The sequence below is a fragment of the Meriones unguiculatus genome, chromosome 11 (genome assembly GCF_030254825.1).
Source record: "Meriones unguiculatus strain TT.TT164.6M chromosome 11, Bangor_MerUng_6.1, whole genome shotgun sequence".
NCBI classification, from domain to species: Eukaryota; Metazoa; Chordata; class Mammalia; order Rodentia; family Muridae; genus Meriones; species Meriones unguiculatus.
In genome coordinates this window covers 55,969,752-55,990,104 of record NC_083359.1, presented here as the reverse complement: position 1 = coordinate 55,990,104, position 20,353 = coordinate 55,969,752, and the positions used below count along the sequence as shown (strand labels likewise).

General features: G+C 44.6%; 1 protein-coding gene across 4 annotated transcripts; it reads right to left on the bottom strand.

Annotated features, from left to right (window-relative positions):
- Positions 1-2,053: 2,053 nt before the first annotated feature.
- On the bottom strand, positions 2,054-19,780 carry Adipor1 (adiponectin receptor 1). Of its 4 annotated transcripts, XM_060364333.1 has the most exons (9): positions 19,572-19,741; positions 15,366-15,432; positions 11,826-12,060; positions 9,801-9,917; positions 8,974-9,145; positions 7,846-8,032; positions 6,075-6,262; positions 3,160-3,353; positions 2,054-2,873 (listed from the first exon to the last, which is right to left on the bottom strand). In XM_060364333.1, the coding sequence occupies exons 3-9, from the start codon at positions 11,964-11,966 to the stop codon at positions 2,745-2,747; spliced, it is 1,128 nt and encodes a 375-aa protein (XP_060220316.1). In that variant the 5' UTR covers positions 11,967-12,060; positions 15,366-15,432; positions 19,572-19,741; the 3' UTR covers positions 2,054-2,744. The 4 variants fall into 4 exon arrangements, with proteins under 4 accessions (XP_060220316.1, XP_021489459.1, XP_021489460.1 ...); XM_021633784.2 differs by lacking the exon at positions 15,366-15,432 and having other exon boundaries at positions 19,572-19,780; XM_021633785.2 differs by lacking the exons at positions 15,366-15,432; positions 19,572-19,741 and adding an exon at positions 19,177-19,500.
- Positions 19,781-20,353: the final 573 nt, after the last annotated feature.

The window sequence follows — 20,353 nt, the reverse complement described above, 5'->3', positions numbered from 1 at the left end:
AGGAAAAATTTAGAAATACAACTATATTGTCTGTTTTCTTCTGAAATGTGACTATTCATTTGCTTCCCCTAACCAGAATCTGATGCTATTTTGAAAATAATAGGACAAATGAAATTATTAGTCATAATTATCTATATATTAAAGACCAATGTTTCCTAAAATTAGAACTGGCTACTCCCCCCCATGAGATTCTTAGGATCTAACAGGCCAGAAGGAAAACTAAAACAACAATAAATTATTTCAAATATTACTAATAGCAAATAAAGTATTTCATAGAATACAAATGACACATGAATAGGGAATATATACTCTGGATAGAGTATGATTTTTACAGTGTCATGCATGCCTGTAATCCCAGGATTAAGGAGGTAGAAGCAGGAGCATCAAGAGTTCAAGACCATCCGTGGCTATACATCCAGTTTGAGGCCAGACTGGATACATGATTGTGCCTATCTGGTTGGGTAAAATGCTTTCTCTTTTCCTTTTTCCTTTGAGACAGGATCACACTGTGCAGCCCTGGTGAAGCCCTGGCTGACCTGGACCTCACTACCGAGACCAAGCTACTCTCACGTTCATAGCTGTCTACCTATTTCTGCCTCCTGGTTGTGGGGATGAAAGGCATGCACCACCATGCCCATGTTTGTCCATTTGGTTTTTATTTCTATTTCCTGGGTTGTCACTTGAGACTAAGAAACATTTTCTGTTTCTTGGTCTAGGTGAATTATTTCTTTTCTCTTTTTTTGGTTTTGTTTTGTAGACAGGGTCTATTTACTCTTAGCTCTCCTAGGACTCAAGAGATCCTTCTGCCTCTACATCTTGTGTGCTGGGATTAAAGGCATGCTAGTACTACCATGCCCAGCTAAATTGTTTCTTCAAAAGATCATTTGTCCTCACTACACTTGTACAGACTTTCAAATGAACATACTGTAACTCATGGTGACTGCTTATTTGCTGAGAATCGCTACCAGCTCACATCACCCAATGAACAGAACCTCTTAACCAAGTTCAGTATAATGCACAAAGGTATCAAAGACCATAAATCACCCTTTGTTGAGACAATCACAGCAAACAAGGTGGGCTTGTGTTTGTGTGTGAGAGAGGGAGTACAGACATTAACAACCTCAGGAACAGTTCTTTAAGCACTGTCTTTTTTTTTGTGACAAGTTCTCTATCCTGGAACTAGTCACATAGACTAGGTTGGCTGGCTAGGGAGGCCCAGTGATCTCCCCCCACCAGCTCTGGGATTACAAGTGCATGCCACCCTTCCCTATGTTGAACATTGCACTGACTGTGCAACTCTCTAGCAGCAGTAAGGTAGTGTTAATAAAACTAAGCTCCAGGGTGTATCTCAACATTTAAGACTCTCTAACACTACTACTGGGCAGTGGCGGTACACACCTTTGATCCCAGTATTTGGGAGGCAGAAGCAGGAGGATCTCTATGATTTTGAGACCAGCCTGGTCTACAGAGTTCCAGGAGAGCCTAAGCTACATAGAGACCTTGTCTCGAAAAACCAAATGTCCTGAATGTCTTTAATCCCGGCAAGCAGATCTCTAAGTTTGAGGCAAGCCTGGACTATAATGTGAGCCCAGGACAGCAAGACTACACAGAGGAACCCTGTCTTGAAAAAACAAACAAAAACCCCAAAACACTACCATAGCACAATGGTTTGTTGTTGTTTTTGAGATAGTCTCATCTATACTAGTCTCATGTTTACAATTACCTCCTTGGTGTTGCCATTATAGGCGTGAACTATCACGCCTGATTTATGTGATACCGGTGATCAGACTCAGGGCTTTGTGCTTGCAGGCAAACATTCTATCATCTGAGGGACATCCCCAGTCCGCACAGTAATCCTCCTAATCAGGTGTCTGTGTGGTACTAAGCTATATTAGAGATGAGAGCTAGGAACTGAATTATGCTCATGTGCTGCCCACAAGTCTGTCAATGATTCAGGTTTGTTTCAGTAGAAGCTGGAGTCATCATAAGCCTCAAGCCTCAGAAGCTGTGAGCAAATGGTTGCGACACACGGTAACTCTCTGAATGCCAAGTGTTGTCTGTACTTTCTTTTATTATCACCATAGCCTTTGCATCACGGTACATAGCAATGATAGCAGGTTTCTTTTTAAAGCTTAGTATTAAATATTAAATATCTTCCCCATTTTAATTTTACATTACTCTGCCAAGAAAAAAAATATTTAAACTTAAGTTACTTGAAGCCTGGACATACTTCCATGATTAGCCGGGCTACAACAAGGCAGTGGCTTTGTTTGTCCTGCCACATGAGCTGATCTAGGCCCTAGAAAGATGGGACCAGGTTATCATTGTTTTTGAAAAGTGTGCTACAAAAATGGATGGCCTGTTATTGGCCAAGTAACAAAGTGTAAGGATGGGGCACAGGAGGGATATTTTCTTCAAGAAAAAAACAAAACATAATTTCTGAAGAATCCCAGTTCATATTTTTTTTCCCCAAAATGGCTGGAGGAATGGGTGAAGTCTCAACATGAGCTCCAAGTCCTACCTGTGGAGGACCAGCAGTGGCCTGTGGAGGTGGCTGCCGGGAACGCACATGTGAAGTGCGCTGCCCGGTGGCTGGGACAGTGAGCTGAAGCTTCACTGCTACTGACTTCTCTACGAGGTTTCTTCTAGAAACAGACAACTTAGACTCTTCCTCTTGCTTCAGCAAAGAAGTTATTTTTAAAAGCACTTGGGAAGTTCCTCCTCCACCCTTCAGGTGGGAAGGCTCAGAGAAGGGAGTCGTCGGTACAGCCACCTTCTAGGCCGTAACGGAATTCCTGAAGGTTGGAGACCCCATAGAAGTGGACAAAAGCGGCTGCCACCACCAGGACATGGAAGATCTGATGAGACTGGAACTGCAAGAAGAAACAGAGATCCATGCTTAGGAGATGGAAAGGAGTCAGAGGAAGCACTTGCCTCTTCTGGTTCCCCCTTAAAAAATGCTTTACATCATAAAATGATGCTTGTTATAGAACCAATGTACTCTGAGAGACATCAGTGTTGATTTTGCTAATCCTCTTCCTTCAGACACAATCTACACTCAAATATTTCATGACCCAGATCTCTTACCACCTTCTACTCAGAGCTTTGACCTTGTCCAGTCACTCACCATCACAGACCCTTCTAGGAGTCATTTCTTACCCATATGTCAAATTTTCCAGGAAAGAAGCGCTCAGGAATCCGAGCAGCATAAAGGCCAGCTCCAGTGATGTACATCACAGCCATGAGGAAGAACCAGCCCATCTGGCCCACTGTGGTGGCCTTGACAAAGCCCTCAGCGATAGTAAAGTGCATGGTGGGTACAACACCACTCAAGCCAAGTCCCAGGAACACTCCTGAACAGAACAGACACGACTGTCAGCAGGAAACAGCTATGTGGAAGACACTGCTGTGAATCTGGAATTGTATTTATGAAAAGCACTGTTTTCTTATAAATTATACACTTTGAGAAAGTTTAGGCAAAGATGGCTAATAGTCTGCAGATAGTTCTCAAAGGTCCAGGAGATCCTGTGCCCTCTCTTTTGACCTCCGTGGGCACCTGCACACATGGCAGACACAAACTCATACATATATACAAATAAAATAAGGGGGTAGGGAGGCGGCTAGCATGGTGGTGCCCCAGAACTTGGTAGGCAGAAGAAAGTTTATCATTTTTAGTTCTAGGCCAGCTTGGTCTACATACTGAGTTCCACCTAGTAAGGACTACCTAATAAGACCCATTCTCAAAACAAACAGAATTTGAAAAACCACACAAACACAGAAAGTTAAAAATCATCTGATAGCTGACTTTGTACAGATCCTAGATGGCCACGACACAGAGGCTCCAAACCCAGAAGAGCAGGTTTTCCATTAAGATCATAGAAAGAGATGAAGAGAGAGCTCAGTGTAATGGCATCTGCTGGTCTTCCAGACATTTCCACGTTAGTTCCCAGCATCCAGATTGGGCAACTCACAACTGCCACACTTTTCTCCATGGGCACATGCACAGATACACAACTAAGATACACTCATAATCATAAGTAAACAATAAATCTTTTTAAAAAGGGACCATTAAAAACCTGCAAAGGATTAAGCCAGTCAAAATTCCAGCACAGCCTGGGAAGGATCACAAGGTCCCATCCCCAAGGAGCTAGTGACAGTTGATGGTTACTGGGAAAATGAGCCACTGGGAGGAAACTGGCCACGGGAGGTTGCCCACGTTACAGTAGTGGCCCCACTCCCATGTGCATAGGGACAGCACTAACTGGGCTCTTAATAAAACAAAACACCAAGAAAAACAGAAAACAGGCATGAGGTTGGGAGGGGACAAGGAAGGGAAGGTCTGGCAGGAAGCTGGAGGGGAGAACAGACAGGATCAAAAGCCTATACATATACAACGTTCTTAATAAAAAATTACATTTTTTTTAAATCATAAAAGGACTGAAGTAACCAGAACACCTGGACAGATGGAAGTGTATACTGGATGAACAGTGCCTGAAGCTGCAGGGACACGAAAAAGTAACAAAGGAGGACTGAGGACTTGTTCCTACACCATCCAGAACTGGGCAGGGATTATCCTCTCCACTTTGCAGATGCCCTTGTTTAAACAGTGGCTGACATTCTTAGCTGATGATTTAAAAAGCAGCATATACTGGGAGGGGGGTTTCTTGTGGTGGTGGTGCATGTCTTTAACTGCTGCTCTTGGGAGGCAGAGGCAGATGATTCTCAATTTGAGGCCAGCCTGGTTCCAGGAAAGCCAGGGGTATAAAAAAAAAAAAAAACCCTGTGTCAGCTAAAAAAAAACAAAAACAAAGAGTGTAGGTCAGCAGTTAGAGTACTGGCTGCTCTTTGAGAGGACCTGGGTTCAAGTCCCAGTCCTCATCATAGCACCCATGCTACAGGAGATTCAATATCCTCTTCTGGCCTCTGCAGGCACCAGGCATGCAAGTGGCACACAGACATACATGTGGGCAAACCACCCATATACATAAAATAAAACTAGGAAAAAAAAAAAGAGCTAAGGGTTCTGAAAAGTAGAGTAATTAATTGGTAGTATTGCTCCAAGTATTAAAAACCTAAAGAATCCAGTGAGTCAACAGGAAAGAAGATGTCTAAATGTTTGCTATTATATTAGTTGCTACTAATGTTTATGCTCAAGGTATTTATTCACAAAACCAGATACTCCATTCCTGGTAAAACGCTCCAAAGTATGTACATGTTTCATTTATGTTTGTTTTGAGGCAGAGTCTTGACCTGTACTTAGCCCACGCTGCCTTGGAACACATGTAATCTTCCTGTGTCATCCTCCCAAATACTGGGATTAGGGGCATAAATCACCACACCTGGCTTGGGTATGTTAATTTTATTTTCTTGTCTTAGTGCTTAGGATTCAGTCACTAAAAATGACTGTGTTTGCTATATTTTTAAAGCTTCAAAGCTAACTGAAGCTTTAAAGCTTGAAGTTAACTGACCAGGTATATTATAACCTGACCCATTAGAACTGAACTATCAAGGGAAAACAGCTTAGAAAATTCACACTACTTTTCAAGTTTAAATCAGTTCGTATGGATTTCATGAAATAAAATGCAGAGCTGGGTGGATTCAGCCATGGTCCAATACCTCTGAGCTTGACAACACTGCCTTCCTACCTGCCCAGCCCCTTCCTTTCTCTCCTCTCCACTCTCTGGTACTAGGGACTGAACCCAGGCTTTGCATATACTAGGCAAAAGGCAAATGTTCTCTGAAATTATCTCTAGCCCTTTTATCTTTTTCTTTGAGATATGGTCATCTGGCTGGCCTTGAACTTGACCTCTTTAGTAACTGGAATTAAAGTAATGATTCTCAACCTGTAGGTCGAGATTTCTTTGAGGGTCAAAGGGACTGCCTAAGACCATCAGAAAACAGATATTTACATTATGATTTGTAACAGTAGCAAAATTACAGTAATGAAGTAGTAATGAAATAATGTTATGGTTGGGGTCACCACAACATGAGGAGCTGTATTAAAGGTTGCAGCACTGGGAAGGTTGAGGACCACTGGATTAGAGGCATGCAGAACCAAGCCCATTTCTACCCACCTGCTCTTGTCTGCCGGTGCTTAGGTGTGGCAAACCGATCCCACTGTGCCACAATGATGGCAGAGATGCCCAGGACACAGACGATGGAGAGGTAGATGAGCCGTGGCTGTGGGGAGCAGTAGAAGGAGTAATAGAGCCAGGGGACAAAGCTCCCCATTATCAGTAGAGCAATCCCTGAATAGTCCAGTCTAAAAATAAGCCACAAAAACCAAGCACATGAATAGGAGAAACGAGGAATTCCTGCAGCCCATCACCTAGTTAGCTGTCTTCACCTGCACACAGCAGACTACCTCCAGTCTCAACACTCCCCACAATCTATCCTGCACCCAAATTCCACAAGGCTGAGCACACTTTGCTTTCCAGGAAAACATTCTCTAAGAAGGCCAAGTGTGGCGCATACCTGGAATTCTAGCACTTGGAAGGTGAAGGCAAAGGATGGGAGTTCAATGCTACCCAGTGACCTTAAGTCCAGCCTGGGCTGCATCAGCCACTTTAGAACATTACACTCAGCAAGGGCTCTGGATTATTTCTCTAATCTGATGGAGTTCTAAAAATAAAACCCTTGGATTAGGAGCGTCATTAGCCGGTTTCTATTTCCTATTTGAGACAAGGTCCTGCTTGAGACAAGGCCGTAACTTCACAAGGTAGCCTAAATTGGTCTCCAGTTTTAGCTCATTCTCCTGCCTCTACCTCCTGAGTGCTGGGATTACTTATGTACTACTATGCTTGGCCTAAGAGGTTCTTTTGCTAGGCCTCCTCTTAGTGACTTTTTCTTTTCATCCATTAATTTAGTTGTATGTATGTGTTCACTATCGACTGAGAATGGAGGTCAGAGTTGGCTTCTACCTTTTCCTGTGTGGGTCCCAGGACTGAACTTGGGTCATTAGGCATGGTGACAAGTGCTTATCCACAGAACCATCTGACAAACTCTCCTGTTTTTGGAGAGTCTTGCTCTTTAGCCCAGGCTGACCTGAAATTCACCATGTAGCCTGGGCTAGCCTGAAACTTACAGTAATTTTCCTGCCTTAGGCTCCTGAGGCTGAGATTAGAAATGGCAGCTACCAGATATCTTTTTTCCTTTCTGATTTTAGACAGGGTCTTGCTACATTGTTCAGGCTTGCCTCAAATTTCTGGGCTCAACTGATCCTCCTGTCTCAGCCTACTGAGTAGCTTAGGAAACAGGTGCATCCCGTCTTGCTTGGAATTGACATGCTAAGTAATAAAGATGCACTCATTACTGGTGTTATTGGGAGAAACAACATAACCTCCCACTATCACTAAAACAGCAGGAAGAACCACCACCCAAGTAAACAGAACCCCACGCTGAGCTCGGGACACCGGCTCCCCCTGAGACAGCTGATGCTTCTGGTAATGCCTGGCCAACTAAGATAAGCTCTGCTTGGGGGCAGAGCACTAGCAGTGTGAAGCATAGACTGCCTGCCACACACCACTTGGCCCAAGCCAATACAAAGATAAGCTGGTATTAGGTACATGGTCTTGAAAGCAACCCACTGGCACCTCAAGTTTCACAAAAGACAGCACTGTTTCAGTAAAAACATATCCCAGAATTAGATATGAGAGGTTGTGGGAAGTTTAAGTTTTTATAAGAAAAACTTCATCATCTTGACGTAACGACAGAAGAGAAAACTTCATTTCCTTGGGCACAACAGGGTTCATCAAGAGTTACAGCGGCTCCAGCACCTGCTCAGCACTGGGACAAGATGTGACAACAATGCGCATGGTCTTTGATCCTGCTGGTCTCTCAACTTACTTGGAAAAAGTCCGAGAAACTTTCTCTGAATGACAATAGACGGTATGGAAGAGCCAGGAGAAGCTAAGGCAGAGCACTGCGCCCAGAAAGAACATCCCAAACACCACCTTCTCCTGTAGGGGAGCCATGAAGTACATATTTGGTCTGAGCATGGTCAAGATTCCCAAAAAGAGAAACAGCACAAAACCTGCACAAGGGAAAAAGGAAAAACAACCATGAGGAAAAGTGGAATATACGTCATCAGCAAGAGAACAAACCAAGACAAAAACATTTTGATTTTATCTTATTTTATGTGCATCAGTGGTTTGTCTGTATGTTTATCTGTGTGAGAATGTCAAGTGCCCTGGAACTGGAGTTACAGACAGTTGTGAGCTACCATGTGCATGTTGGGAATTAAACCTAGATCCTCTAGAAGAACAACCAGTGCTCTTGATCACTAAGCCATCTCTCCAACCCCAGTGTTTTTATTTTTGAGACAGGGTCAAACATAACCCTGGCTGGCTTCCAGCTCCCTGTGTACTGTCTCCACCTCCTAAGTACTGGGATTGTAGACATGTGCCACCATGCCCAGTTTACTCAGTGTCAACACTGAAGAATCAAACCCAGGGGTTCTTGAAGCTAGGCAAACAGTCAACATCCACTCTCAGGCCACAAAAAAAGCATTCTGTGAGATGTTGGCATTTTGTTCTTATAGTGGCAGGAAATAGGACTTCCCACCGTAGGGATGTTTTACCAGGAATCCAAAAAGCAGAGTACTCCTACAGCCTTCAGTATCAGGCCTTCTCCCCTGTTATACAGATCAGTGATCAAATGTCAGGTAAGGCCAATGGTAACTTAAAGGCAAAATTACTATTATCAACTATTCAGAGAAATTTTATTCTCTCCCTGTGGACAAATGGTATAAGTTACTTGGTAAGACTGGAATTCCTTTTTTGTTGTTTGTTTCTATGGTGGACCTGAAATTCCTATGTAAACCATGTTGGCCTTGAACTCAGAGATCCAAGTGCTAGAGTTTAAGGTGTGCATTACCACTGCCAACCCAGGACTAAAATTCTTGCTGAGAATGTTACTTGGTGGTACAGCACTAGTTACTAAAAATTGTATTTTTCCTTCATGCAAATCACTCACCAAGCAAATGCGTCCAGATGTTGCCAGTTTCTGTGTGGATTCGAAAGATGCTCTTGAAGCAAGCCCGAAAGGAGGGCATAGGTGGTCTGTGGCCGTGTAGCAGGTAGTCATTGTCTTTCAGCCAGTCAGGAAGCACATCATATGGGATGACCCTCCAACGGCCCTCCCAGACCTACAATACACATAATGCCTTTAGATGGGCCACAGTGAAAAGCAGGGTTCCAGAGACCACTGCACTGAAGAAGAACCTGTGCAGAAAGGCTGTCACTAAGGGTCAGATGGTCCCGAGTCACAGGAAGGTAGGCCTGGACTCAGAGATACCGAAGACAGGAAGATGGGACTAACAAGAGTACTGACTGAGAGTTTGACTACTTATGGTGAACCTCCTTTATATTCCTTGAATTTTCAAAACTAATATAATGAAAGAAAACAAAGAAATTAGAAATGTTTTCACAAACACAAACCCTTCCACTGTTGTTTTCCTAGAGAGCCTTTTTGTCTCCTGCTCCTCCGTTTACACCCGAAGCTCTCACTGTGTTAATACAACATCTTCATAAAGCAGGAATTCTTTCTTCTTTATTTAAAAAATTGTGTCTACTTATTTTGTATGTATATGTGTGGGCATACATGTGCAACAGTGCGCATGTGAAGCTCCTGAGACAACTTGTGGGAATTACTTTTTTTTTTTTTTAACCACGAGGCTCAATGGATTGAACTCAGGTCATCAAACAAAAGCTCTTCAACCCCAGGTAGGTTTGTGGATTAGAAATATTCCAGACAAACCTGGGCCCACCTTCCCAGTCCCCCTTTCTGGCTCTAGGCTATACCTTATAGACAAACTCCTCCATCTTCTCCATGGCATGGTGGGCTTGTAGAGGAAGTGTCAGTACCCGCACTTCCTCCTCCTCTTCCTGGGGCACTGGGCATGTTTGTTCTTCTTCAGCCTAAGAAAGCAACAAACAAAAAGCTCCTAACCTGCACACTTCTGGGGAGATCTAAATGCACGCATTCCACCCAGCCTCTTCTTCATAAAGCTTGTGCCTCCACTCCCGTGATTCCTGCTGTGTTCAACACCGCTGTCTGACGCTGTCTGAGATTCACACTTTGTCATTCATTCAATTCTATTTGGCATAGAGGAGGCAGACTGAGAAACCAGCCTTGGAAAAACACAGCCTGAGTGCACCAGCCCTAGAAACTTTATTTATTATTAACTATAATTATTATTTTTTGAGACATAGTTTCTCTGTGTAGCCTTAGCTGTCCTAAGACTCACTCTGTGGACCAGGCTCAAACTCACAGAGGCCCATCTGCCTCTCTCTCTCAAGTGCAGGAATTAAAGGTGTGCACCACCACTCCTGGCTGATATTTTTTATTTTAATTTAACCTCATTTATTTAAATTTTATTACAGGTACATGTTGCCTTAGATGTTATGTGTCTGTTTTCTTAAAAAATTTTCTTTAAAGGCAGGCGTGGTGTCACACACCTTTAATCCCAGCGCTTGGGAGTCAGAGGCAGGAGGGTCTCTATGAGTTTGAGGCCATCGTGGTCTACAAAATGAGTCCAGGATAGGCAAGGCTACACAAAGAATCCCTGTCTCGAAAAGCCAAAACAACAAAAATACCATTTTTTAAAAATTTTATTGTGTTACCTCTGTGTGTGTGAGTGTATCTCTGTGTGCATCTCAAGACAGCCTGAAGAAGTAGGTTCCTTTCTTCTACCTTGTAGGTTCCAGGGATCAAACTCAGCACATCAGATGGCTTGAAGCAAGCACCTTTACTCAATGAACCATCTTGCCAGGCCCCATCCTTTCTGAGGACAAGTAGTCTTTAACTTTCCCCAATTTCCCCAAACAGTCTTATCTTCCGGTCTATTACTAATTATCTATTCATCAATCTATTCCCCCTTCCCCACCAACGCCACAGGGTTTAACTATGTAGCCCTGGCTGACTTGGAGCTCATTACATGACCAGGCTGGCCACAGAAACCAAGATCTACCTGCCTGTACCTTCTGAAAGCTGGGATTCAAAATCCCTTCCCAACACAGCATCCCCCAGGTACCTGGGGCCTCAGAGATGGCACACCAAAGCAGCAGCACTGATCCCTGGGCCAACCAAATGCACCAGCACAGCATTTACTCTCCCCTGTGTAAGATCCCAATCCCTTCTAGACTTTGTGGTACAGACTGTAGCTTGTCCATCCCAATACCCATTTTTTCTCTCTTCTCTTAGGAACAAAGTCCCTAAGTTAATTCAGGGTGGCAATGTTACTGCAGTTTCACACCCAGCCCCTCCAAAAAACGCGTCACACCCCTTCCGTGAAGAGCATGACTGAGTGCTGGCTGGAGTGCTACAAGGTCTTTCCCCTTACTCACTTAAAGAGGGAAAAGCAGAGCCCTTCACTCCCTGTTCTGCCTTCATGACACAGAGATGTGGCTGTGAAGAAGGCACACTAAGAATGAGGAGCATGTTGTGTGTGACGGAGTACCTCCACATCAGCTCCGGACTGGTTATTTCTAGAATTGTTTTTACCAACTTTATCTCCACTTGTCATAGTTGAAGGAATTTTTGTCTATTAAATTAATTTGTGTCCATTAATTAGTGATTATTATTTTACTGCAGTGCTTCTGCTGGACACCAAGTTTACAAAAGCACTGTGTGCTATTTTGGAAATTAACTCCCCAAAGCTCAGAGAGAGAAAAATGAAGATACCTAAAATGGGCACGATGAAGAGTTATATAGGGCTATTCCCAAGGCACTGTGGACATGATGGAATTCAGGTGAGATCTTAAACAACAGACTGAAGAAGCTGAGGAGGGCAAGGGTCAAGGGAGCAACCCTGGGAGACAGCTTACCTTGGCTGGGCTGGTGGTTGCCCGCTTGCCCTTCTCCTGCAGCAGGGGTCCCAGTTCAGCCAGTTCCACCGTGTCGGTTTCTCTGTTACTAGAAGGAGCCCCATTGCCCTGTGCCACCACAGATCCTTTGTGGGAAGACATCTGGCTGGTACCTCAATACCTTGCAGCTTCAGCTTGAGGAAAGGTTGGGGTCTCTCAGCCCCAGAGGGCAGAGATCTTCCTGTGATGGTAGACACTGCAAATACAAACACAAGGGGTGTTGACAACATGGAATTCACTTCTGTAATCCTACACTGAATATGACACAGCTAATCCACTTACCCTGCCTCTAACTGTAAAGGCTAGCTCATTGTTTAAATGCAATCTGCTGTCTTCTTTAGAATATCATTCTTCACCAGAAACTCTCTAATCTCACACATATGCAGACATAAAAGCTCATACACATATAATCTAATATACATATGTTATCTCATTATATACACTCATATATATGTAAAAATGTACAAAAAGGTAACACCTAGTTCTCTTTACCTTCACAGGGTCTATTGTTACTGTACCAAACTGTCACCATCACAAAATGGGTACCCACTCTGAAAAGGCTCTCCCACAGGAATAGAGAATGATAATGCCAACTACTCCTCAAACCCATTCTCCCCATGAAAGGCCTAGATGTGAAATTGATAACAAAAATACAAAGACTTGCTGTACTTTTGTTACTGTCTAACTATTTCATTGCAGTGTACTAAGTAAACCTATTTCTTTTGGGGGGCTGGAGGTTGAGGGTTGTAGCTCCAGGTGGCCTGAAACTTGATATACAGACCAGCCTGGTTTCAAACTCAGAGATCTACCTGCCTCTGCCTCCAGTGCTGAGATTAAAGGTGTGGGCCACCATGCCTAGATTTTTTTCGTTTTTTATGTGAAACTCACACCTGGCTGTAATATTAAAAGGCTTAATAATGAATTATGCCAACTGCACTGATTTGGCCTTTATCTACATATATTTGGACAAGCATGCCTTGCATGAAAAAAGGCTAAATATATTCAGTGGTTAATTCCTCTGCAAAATCTACTGATGTTTTAGGATTACAGTCTTTAGGATAACAAGCTTTCATCACACTTCTCTTACAGCAGCAATGACTTACCTGGAAGCAGGAAGTTGAACCCAAGGAGCACCCCAACTTTGCCCTTTACCACACACATACCTAATGACTGGCTCTGCAAGAGTGTGTCCCAACCACCACAGCCCATAAACCTCAGCCCCACTCAAATCACCTTTTATAACCAGATACAGGCACATAACATCCTTTAGGAAAATCAGAATTAAGTCTCTGAAAACTCTCAGACACTCTAGGATTTTCTGCATTGGATTTGATGTAATATTTTCTAATTAGGCCTCAGTGAGGTATAAATAATATAAAAAAAGAAAAGGAAAGTTTCCTAAGACTTCTACGATGTGGCAAATTACCAAGTCTTCCTTCTTCCAGAGACCTTTGTTACTCATAGCAACAGCCCTAGCCAGAATATTAACACAGGGCGATGAGAAACACCACAGTGGGTTGTATGAGAGAGAAAAACTTAAGCTTGACTCTTCCATGTTGAGAAGTAAACATGACTATTCCCTAAAGACACACTGCTTCACCCATGGCAGCTCAATACATAAACAAACATCTTTGGCATCTGCATTAGTTTTTTTTTTTACCCAAGAGTAATCTCAACTCCCTTCCAGGGATTATCATTAGGCTTATGTAGGTTATGGCTAATCTTAGCTATCAATGGCTGAATTAAGGGGCATCCAGATCGTTGGTAAAGCATTCTCTGGAGTGCCGGCTTTCAAGAAGAAACTGGCATTTAATTTAGTGACCTGAATAACGAAGATTTGCTCTCATCCATGACAATAAGCATCACCTAATTAGCTACCTCACAGGTCAAAGAAAATAGAAGAAAAGTGGACTTTGACAGGCCGTGGTATGCGCGCCTTTAATCCAGCACTCCGGAGGCAGAGGCAGGTGGACCTTGTCGAATTCAAGGCCAGCTTGGTCTACAGAGTTCCAGGCCAGCCAGAGCTACACAGTAATACCCTGCCTCAAATAAATAAGTGTTCTCTCTCGGTGATGGAATCTTCTGGCCTTTGGACTCTAGGACAAGCACCAACAGCCTCCAGGTTCTCAAGCATTCCATCCTCAATTGGTACTTACACCACCAGATTTCCTTGTTTTCTAGCTTGCAGATGTTCTATTTTGGGAGTTAACCTACACACTCATGTGGGCTAATTCCCCAAACAAATGCCCATACCTGCCTGCCTGCCTCCTATTGATTCTGCAGATGCCTGACTAATATTTTAATCTGCCCTCAGGTGAAGGCAATACTCATGGAAGTCATGCATCATCCCATGCTTAAGACACACACAGCTGAAATAGTCACATCTGGTCCCAGAGAGACACAAACAATAACTCATTACATGGTACAACTTTATGTCAACACAGCCAGCTCCTCCACCTTTAAGTGTGCAAGACTATGACAAGACATCTGCAAACACACACAATCACATCCACACTTGATCTCAAGAGGAACAGGAAACCGGAGGCCCCTGGAAATTTCAGCAGATAGGCAACTCACGTGAGAAGCAACATTGGGAAATCTTAGCAGCTGACCTTAAAACATACTTCCTCAAAGGGAAGTGCTACTGAATAAACAGTTCCTGAAGATTAATTCATAACATTGAACAACAACAAACAAACAAACCAACAAAGAGTCAGTCATCTTTGAGAAGCCTGAAAGGAAGGGCACACTTAGCTACAGTTAGTAGAGCAGGAAGAAACAGAGACAGTCGTGTTCCGAAACACAGGAACACACGGGTCCTAAAATGATGCACATCCATAGTTTTGGTCTGAATCCATATTTCAAAATGAATGAATGGGGCACATTCTGGCCAACAAACATTTGATTTACTGGTCAAGCTTTGTGCCTTTTTTTCTGCTGTAGGGCTTTCTCTTTCTTATCCTTTTCCCCCGAGTAAGCCAACTCATTCACTGAAATGTGTTTAGTTCTATAAGGTCCTGTACAAAACAGAAGTTGAACAAGTTTTGTCCCTGTCTTTGGCATAACCAGATGGCATAAGTTAATTTGTGACATGATCTCACCGCTCCAGGTCAGTGCAAGAAGAGAACTCCTTAAGCAGAAGGGTCACACACAATTCAGTTGAGTGCTGTTTAAATAGTCCACTAGAGCCACAAGAATAACACAAACTTCAAGTTGTCCAAAGATCAGAAAGGGAATCCAAGTCAGTATTTTTCCTAGTTTCTTTAATTGACCAGAAAAGTTTTGTGACTTCAGATCTCTTGGACATCAAAGTTTTGTTCTCTTTTCATTCCAAATCACCTGATTCTCCTTTTTCTGTCCAGCTCCTCTATCACTAGCTCCCATCCCCTCCCATCTTTTTAATCTAGCTAGTCTCCAAACCCAGCTGCCACCCAGTTAACTCACAGGCAGCCATCAGCTACAATTCATCAAACAGAACATATCATGCATTAATGTACATACAATGGAGGTCAATGGAGATCATGTCAGCATAGTGAGCAAAGTCCATTGTCCAGTTTGGTCTTCTAAACTGTAGCAACACAGAGACAGGAAAGGAAGAGAGAGGGATCTGAGGTCTTATGCAAGAAAAAAGAGCAGTGACACTAGGCCCTGAAAATAACACTGCTATGGGTGGACCACTCACCAACAACAGGAAATTACAAGCATCTTAGGCTGTTAATTTAAAATCAACACAAAGTCCTAAGGTGTGACACTGATTCCTGGAGATTCAGGAAGAGCCAAGATGCCACTCAACTCTCTGCCTGCTTCTACATCCTTATGCGTTTCATAGGAAACACCTTTCCTCTCAAATGGGCCACACCCAGCACAGCAAATTGTAAGCGAGCCAAACTCAAGAGTACATTTTTGTTAGGATTTCTTCAACTCAAGCTAATAAACTTTTACCACTAAGCTTCCCCGCTGGACAAATGTAAGCTGTTATAGACTAAAGCTGTGGAGTAAGGAGAGGCATTTGTGTTCCTACAAACAAGATAATCCTGCACCAAACCTGGAGAAAAAGTTGAGTTTTAATCACCAGCTAATTAGCTGGAGAGTTTCCCTTAGAGACTTTGAAGATAACTTATTCTCTGAAGCAGTTTCCAAGTTTTCCAAGCTATGACACACATTTTCCCTGGAGTCTAAGGCTCAGAGGTTCTGGGAGATTTGACCTAAGGTTCTAGACTCTTTAGAGAGTGTGTAGCCAAGCTGGGTCTTGTCTATGCCGTTTGATCCTCATTGTTCCAAAAACCTGCCTAGGACAAAGAGCCATTCTCCTCTACCAGTCTTTGTTAGGGAGGCTGACGTCACAGCTCTCTTGGGGGAAAATGAGTCAAGGCAAAGTCTGTGTTTGACATTACCAAACTACTGTAGGGGGCCTCAGCTCTACTTGATGCCAAGTGTCACTGACATGGAATCTGAAGGGGAAACAAGTCACAATCTAACTTCCTTTGTAACTTTCCTCCAGTTACAGCTATCCCAACAGGGGGGGAAAAAAAAGAGGTCTTCTTAATCTCCAACATAGGTAAACTCCCCTACAGCCAGACCCACCAAAAGGAAGAGGAGGGCTAGCAGGAGGATTTTTTTTTTTTCATGTCACCACCCCAACTCTTTTTGAGACAGGGTCTTGCTATGCAGTCCTGGTGCATCCTGACTAACCTAGACTGGTCTAGAAACTCTGGCAATCCTCCTGCCTCAGCCTCTGGAATGCTGGGATTACTTACAGGCATGTACCATGCCCTGCTAGCTGCCTTTTTTGTTTTGTTTTTCAAGACAGGTTTTTCTGTCCTGGACTCACTTGTGGACCAGGCTGGCCTCGATCTCTCACATATCCACCTGCCTCTGCCTCCCTGATGGGATTGCAGGCGTGCGCTGCCATGCCTGGCTCAGCTAGCTGCTTTTTGAAAATCAAGCACTTTACAAATATTTGCTCAATACAGTAGCACAATGTAGCACTCATAGAACACTGTGCACTTTCAAATTCACTTTAAAACTGTATAACCCCAAACTCACTTTAAACTGTGCATCCCCAAAGTCCCACTGAAGTACAAGGAAACTGGTAGGTACTCGCTTAAAAGCCAATCACCTGGAACTGGTTTGGCTTGAGAGTATCTTTAAGATCTCTGCAATTCAACTTGCAAAGTTATAAAGTTAGCTACAAACTTTATAAACATACCATTTCTAAGCACCAAAATGGGGCCAAGTTCAGCATGATAAGAAATGTGTGATGAGCAGATCAGTGACAAAGGGACATTAAGGACAAAATGTAACAAGTCTGATGAATAAATACCAGCACCAGACAAGAAAAACATGGCATTACTTAATAAAGCTCCTACATTTGAAGATGACTACACAGCTCCTCAGAGTGACAAGCAATAAGCAAGATAAAGTAGCAGGGGTGTGTTAGAAAGTTTCAGCTTGGTTTTATACGCCTTCCTACAGAAGCAGGGGACAAATTTACCAGACTACAACCAAGGGTATTCTATTCTCTAATCTGGGACCATCTATTGAGGACTACAAAAATACACAGCTCTGGCTCCAGGGAGAAGGCAAAACGGAAAACCTTGGAATGGTTGCTGATGTCCTTTAAGGGGTTACTGAGCCAGGTCGAGGAGGCAGCAGTGGTGGCGGAAGCTGGGGTGGCCCACACCTTTGATCCCAGCAGTTGGGAGGTGGAGGCAGGCAAATCTGAGTTCCAGGCCAGCTGGTCTACACAATTCCAGGACAGGCAGGGCTACACAAAGAAACGGTCTTAAAACAACAACAAAAAGGGGATTACCGAGGGCCAGAGAGTTGGCTTAATGGTTAAGAACACTCGCTGCTTTTCCAGAGGACCCTGGTTTAATATCCAGCGTTCACATGTTGGCTTACAGTTCCAAGGCGGCCATCCCATTGTCAGCGCCCAAAAGGTATACACATGCAGACCAACAGTTGTACATCTAACATTTTTAAAATGTCTAAAAAGTAAGGGTGTTTACTGAGTAATCTGATAATTTGTTTTCCTTTTTCTTTTCTTTCTTTCTCTCTCTCTCTCTTTTTTTTCCTCTGGTTTTTCAAGACAGAGTTGTCTGTGTAGTCCTGGCTGTCACTCTGGATCTCACTCTGTAGACCAGCCTGGCTTCCTTCCTGCCTCTGTCTCTCAGGTGCTGAGATTAAAGGTGTTTTATTCTCACCACGAGCACCTGGAGAACAATTTATTTTCTAATAGCATCACTATAAAGCTAAGAGCTAACAAGTGCTGGAGGAACTGAGAGGAAAAGCTTCGCTGTAGCTGAAATGCTCAAGAAAGCTTTGAAGGAGTATTTTAAGATTTGATAGGTATGGATAGCAGCAGGGCATTCCAGGAAGGCACAGCAGTGTGACCAGGGGAGTGAAGAAGCGTGGCACCCAGAGCAGTCAATAATCCATTTTCCATCAGGGAGCCTTCGAGGTCAGTCTGAAGAGAGAGAAGTTAGCCTACTTGTGGTAATGTACTCTGTCCACCGGCAGGGGGGCTGCTATTAAATTAAGGCTGCTTCCTAGGATTCTCTCTTGCATGCAGGAAGTAGTAACTTATTTACTTCTTCCTCAGAAATCATGCCATTTCTCGGCTACTGTGAACACGGAGACTTGAGTTTCTACTGTGCAAATAGGTACAGTTTGTGAAGTGGCACGGCAAAGTCCAATACTTAACAGGTAACCCCGGCTTTTTAAGACTAATTTCTCAATTACCTATCACAAATAGATACACAGAAACTACTTCTGAAATAACGAAACGCAGTGGCTGCAAGCTGGGAACCCCTGTCACTGCACTCTAATTAGCCTATCTGAGTTCCCGGCAGTGTACTGATGCTATAAACTCCCAGGGACAATGGTTGCACCATCAAAGTCTGCCCTGCACTATCAAAAGAGAAAAGCAGTGAACACACCTTAACATTACTTTGTTTTGGAAAAGAACCACCCATTACCATCTTCGTTTGATTTACACAACTGGCAACTGCTGGATTTTCTGGCCCGTATGCTAAATACTCGAGGGATATAATCTGATTAACATAGTAGATCCCATGGCCTCTTCGTGCTCCACTGATATCTGAAACTGTGCAAAATGAAATTTGTCCAGCTTCTTCTTCACCCACGAAACGCCAGAAACGGAGAGAGAGCCACTTACTTCTTTAAAAACCAAGCGCTAAAAGACCCAAATTCTCAAACAAACCAGCATCCACCAACCCTAGATTTCTGAGCTAAAATCTGGTTCTTTCCCAACACTTGGGCATCTGTTTACATTCTAACCGAGTATTACCTTAGGCCTGTCGACCGGCCATCAACCTCCCCTCCGACCCTATCCAGGAGGGAGCCCCGTCACGTTTGATCCGCAGGGATCGCGGCGGGGCCTCAGGGTTCCCGGCCACCCAGGGCCGGTGCTCCCGCAGCCAACTCGCAGGCTCACCTCCGGGGGTCGCCCGCAGGGCTGAAACGCGACCGTCCCCCAGCGCGGCTGCGAAGGCAGCACACCGGGACTGCCGAGCCCCGACCGCGGCGAGCAGACCCCCCAATGGAGGCGGGGCGCGGTGGGAGGGGCCGGAAATGTTTACGGCGGACCTTTCGGAGGGCCGGGCAGCGAGCCGCGGTCTAGGGGCGGGCCGCTCCCGCGCGGTGCCCTCCGGAGCCAGCGCCCCGCCCACCCAGGACACTTACGGCCTGGCTGGCTGCCTCTGCGGGGGGCCGCCGGCCCGGGCGCTACATCCCGCGGCGCTGGAGGCGGCCTGCGGCCGAGGGGCGCCCGATCCTCAGCGCCCTGCCCGCGCCGGAAGGGCCGCGCGACCGCACGGCGTCACCTCCGCAGCCGCGTCACCTTCCCGGCGCTACCTCGCCCCGCTCCGAGCCAGGCTTGCCTGCGCGTGCCAATCACCCGCGCGCTCTCGCGCTCGCCCCGCCCCGCCTCTGTTCTGACCAATCGCTCGCCCTGATGTCCCAGCTGGGCCGCGCACTGGCCATTTGCAAAAGCCTTTTCTCCCCGTACACACTGAGCGCGTGATGGGAAAGGGATCCGGACCCTGGGAAGGAATGCCCAATTTCCCCCCTCATGTCCTGGCTATTCAACTCCGAAATATTTTTTTTTTCTTCTCTCGGTGGGAGAATTGAACCTCTAGGCAAGCCCTCTACCACCGAAGTACATCTCTAGCACTGAAACGCTTTCTTTTTTCTATTTTTGGTTTTTCGAGACAGGGTTTCTCTGTGTAGCCTGGCTGTGTTGGAACTCATCCTCCTGCCTCTGCCTCCCACGTGCTAGGATTAAAGGCGTGTGCCATCACCCTTAATTCTGCAATTCAGGTTAGCCTCATACTCCTGGCAAACCTGCTGTCTCAGCTTCCCGAATGTTGTGATTACAAGTTTGCACCACCATCCACAGCTCTGAAATTCTGTTTCTATGTAGGATTTCCTAATCCCTCTCTTTTGCTTTTGCATGTTATTTATGG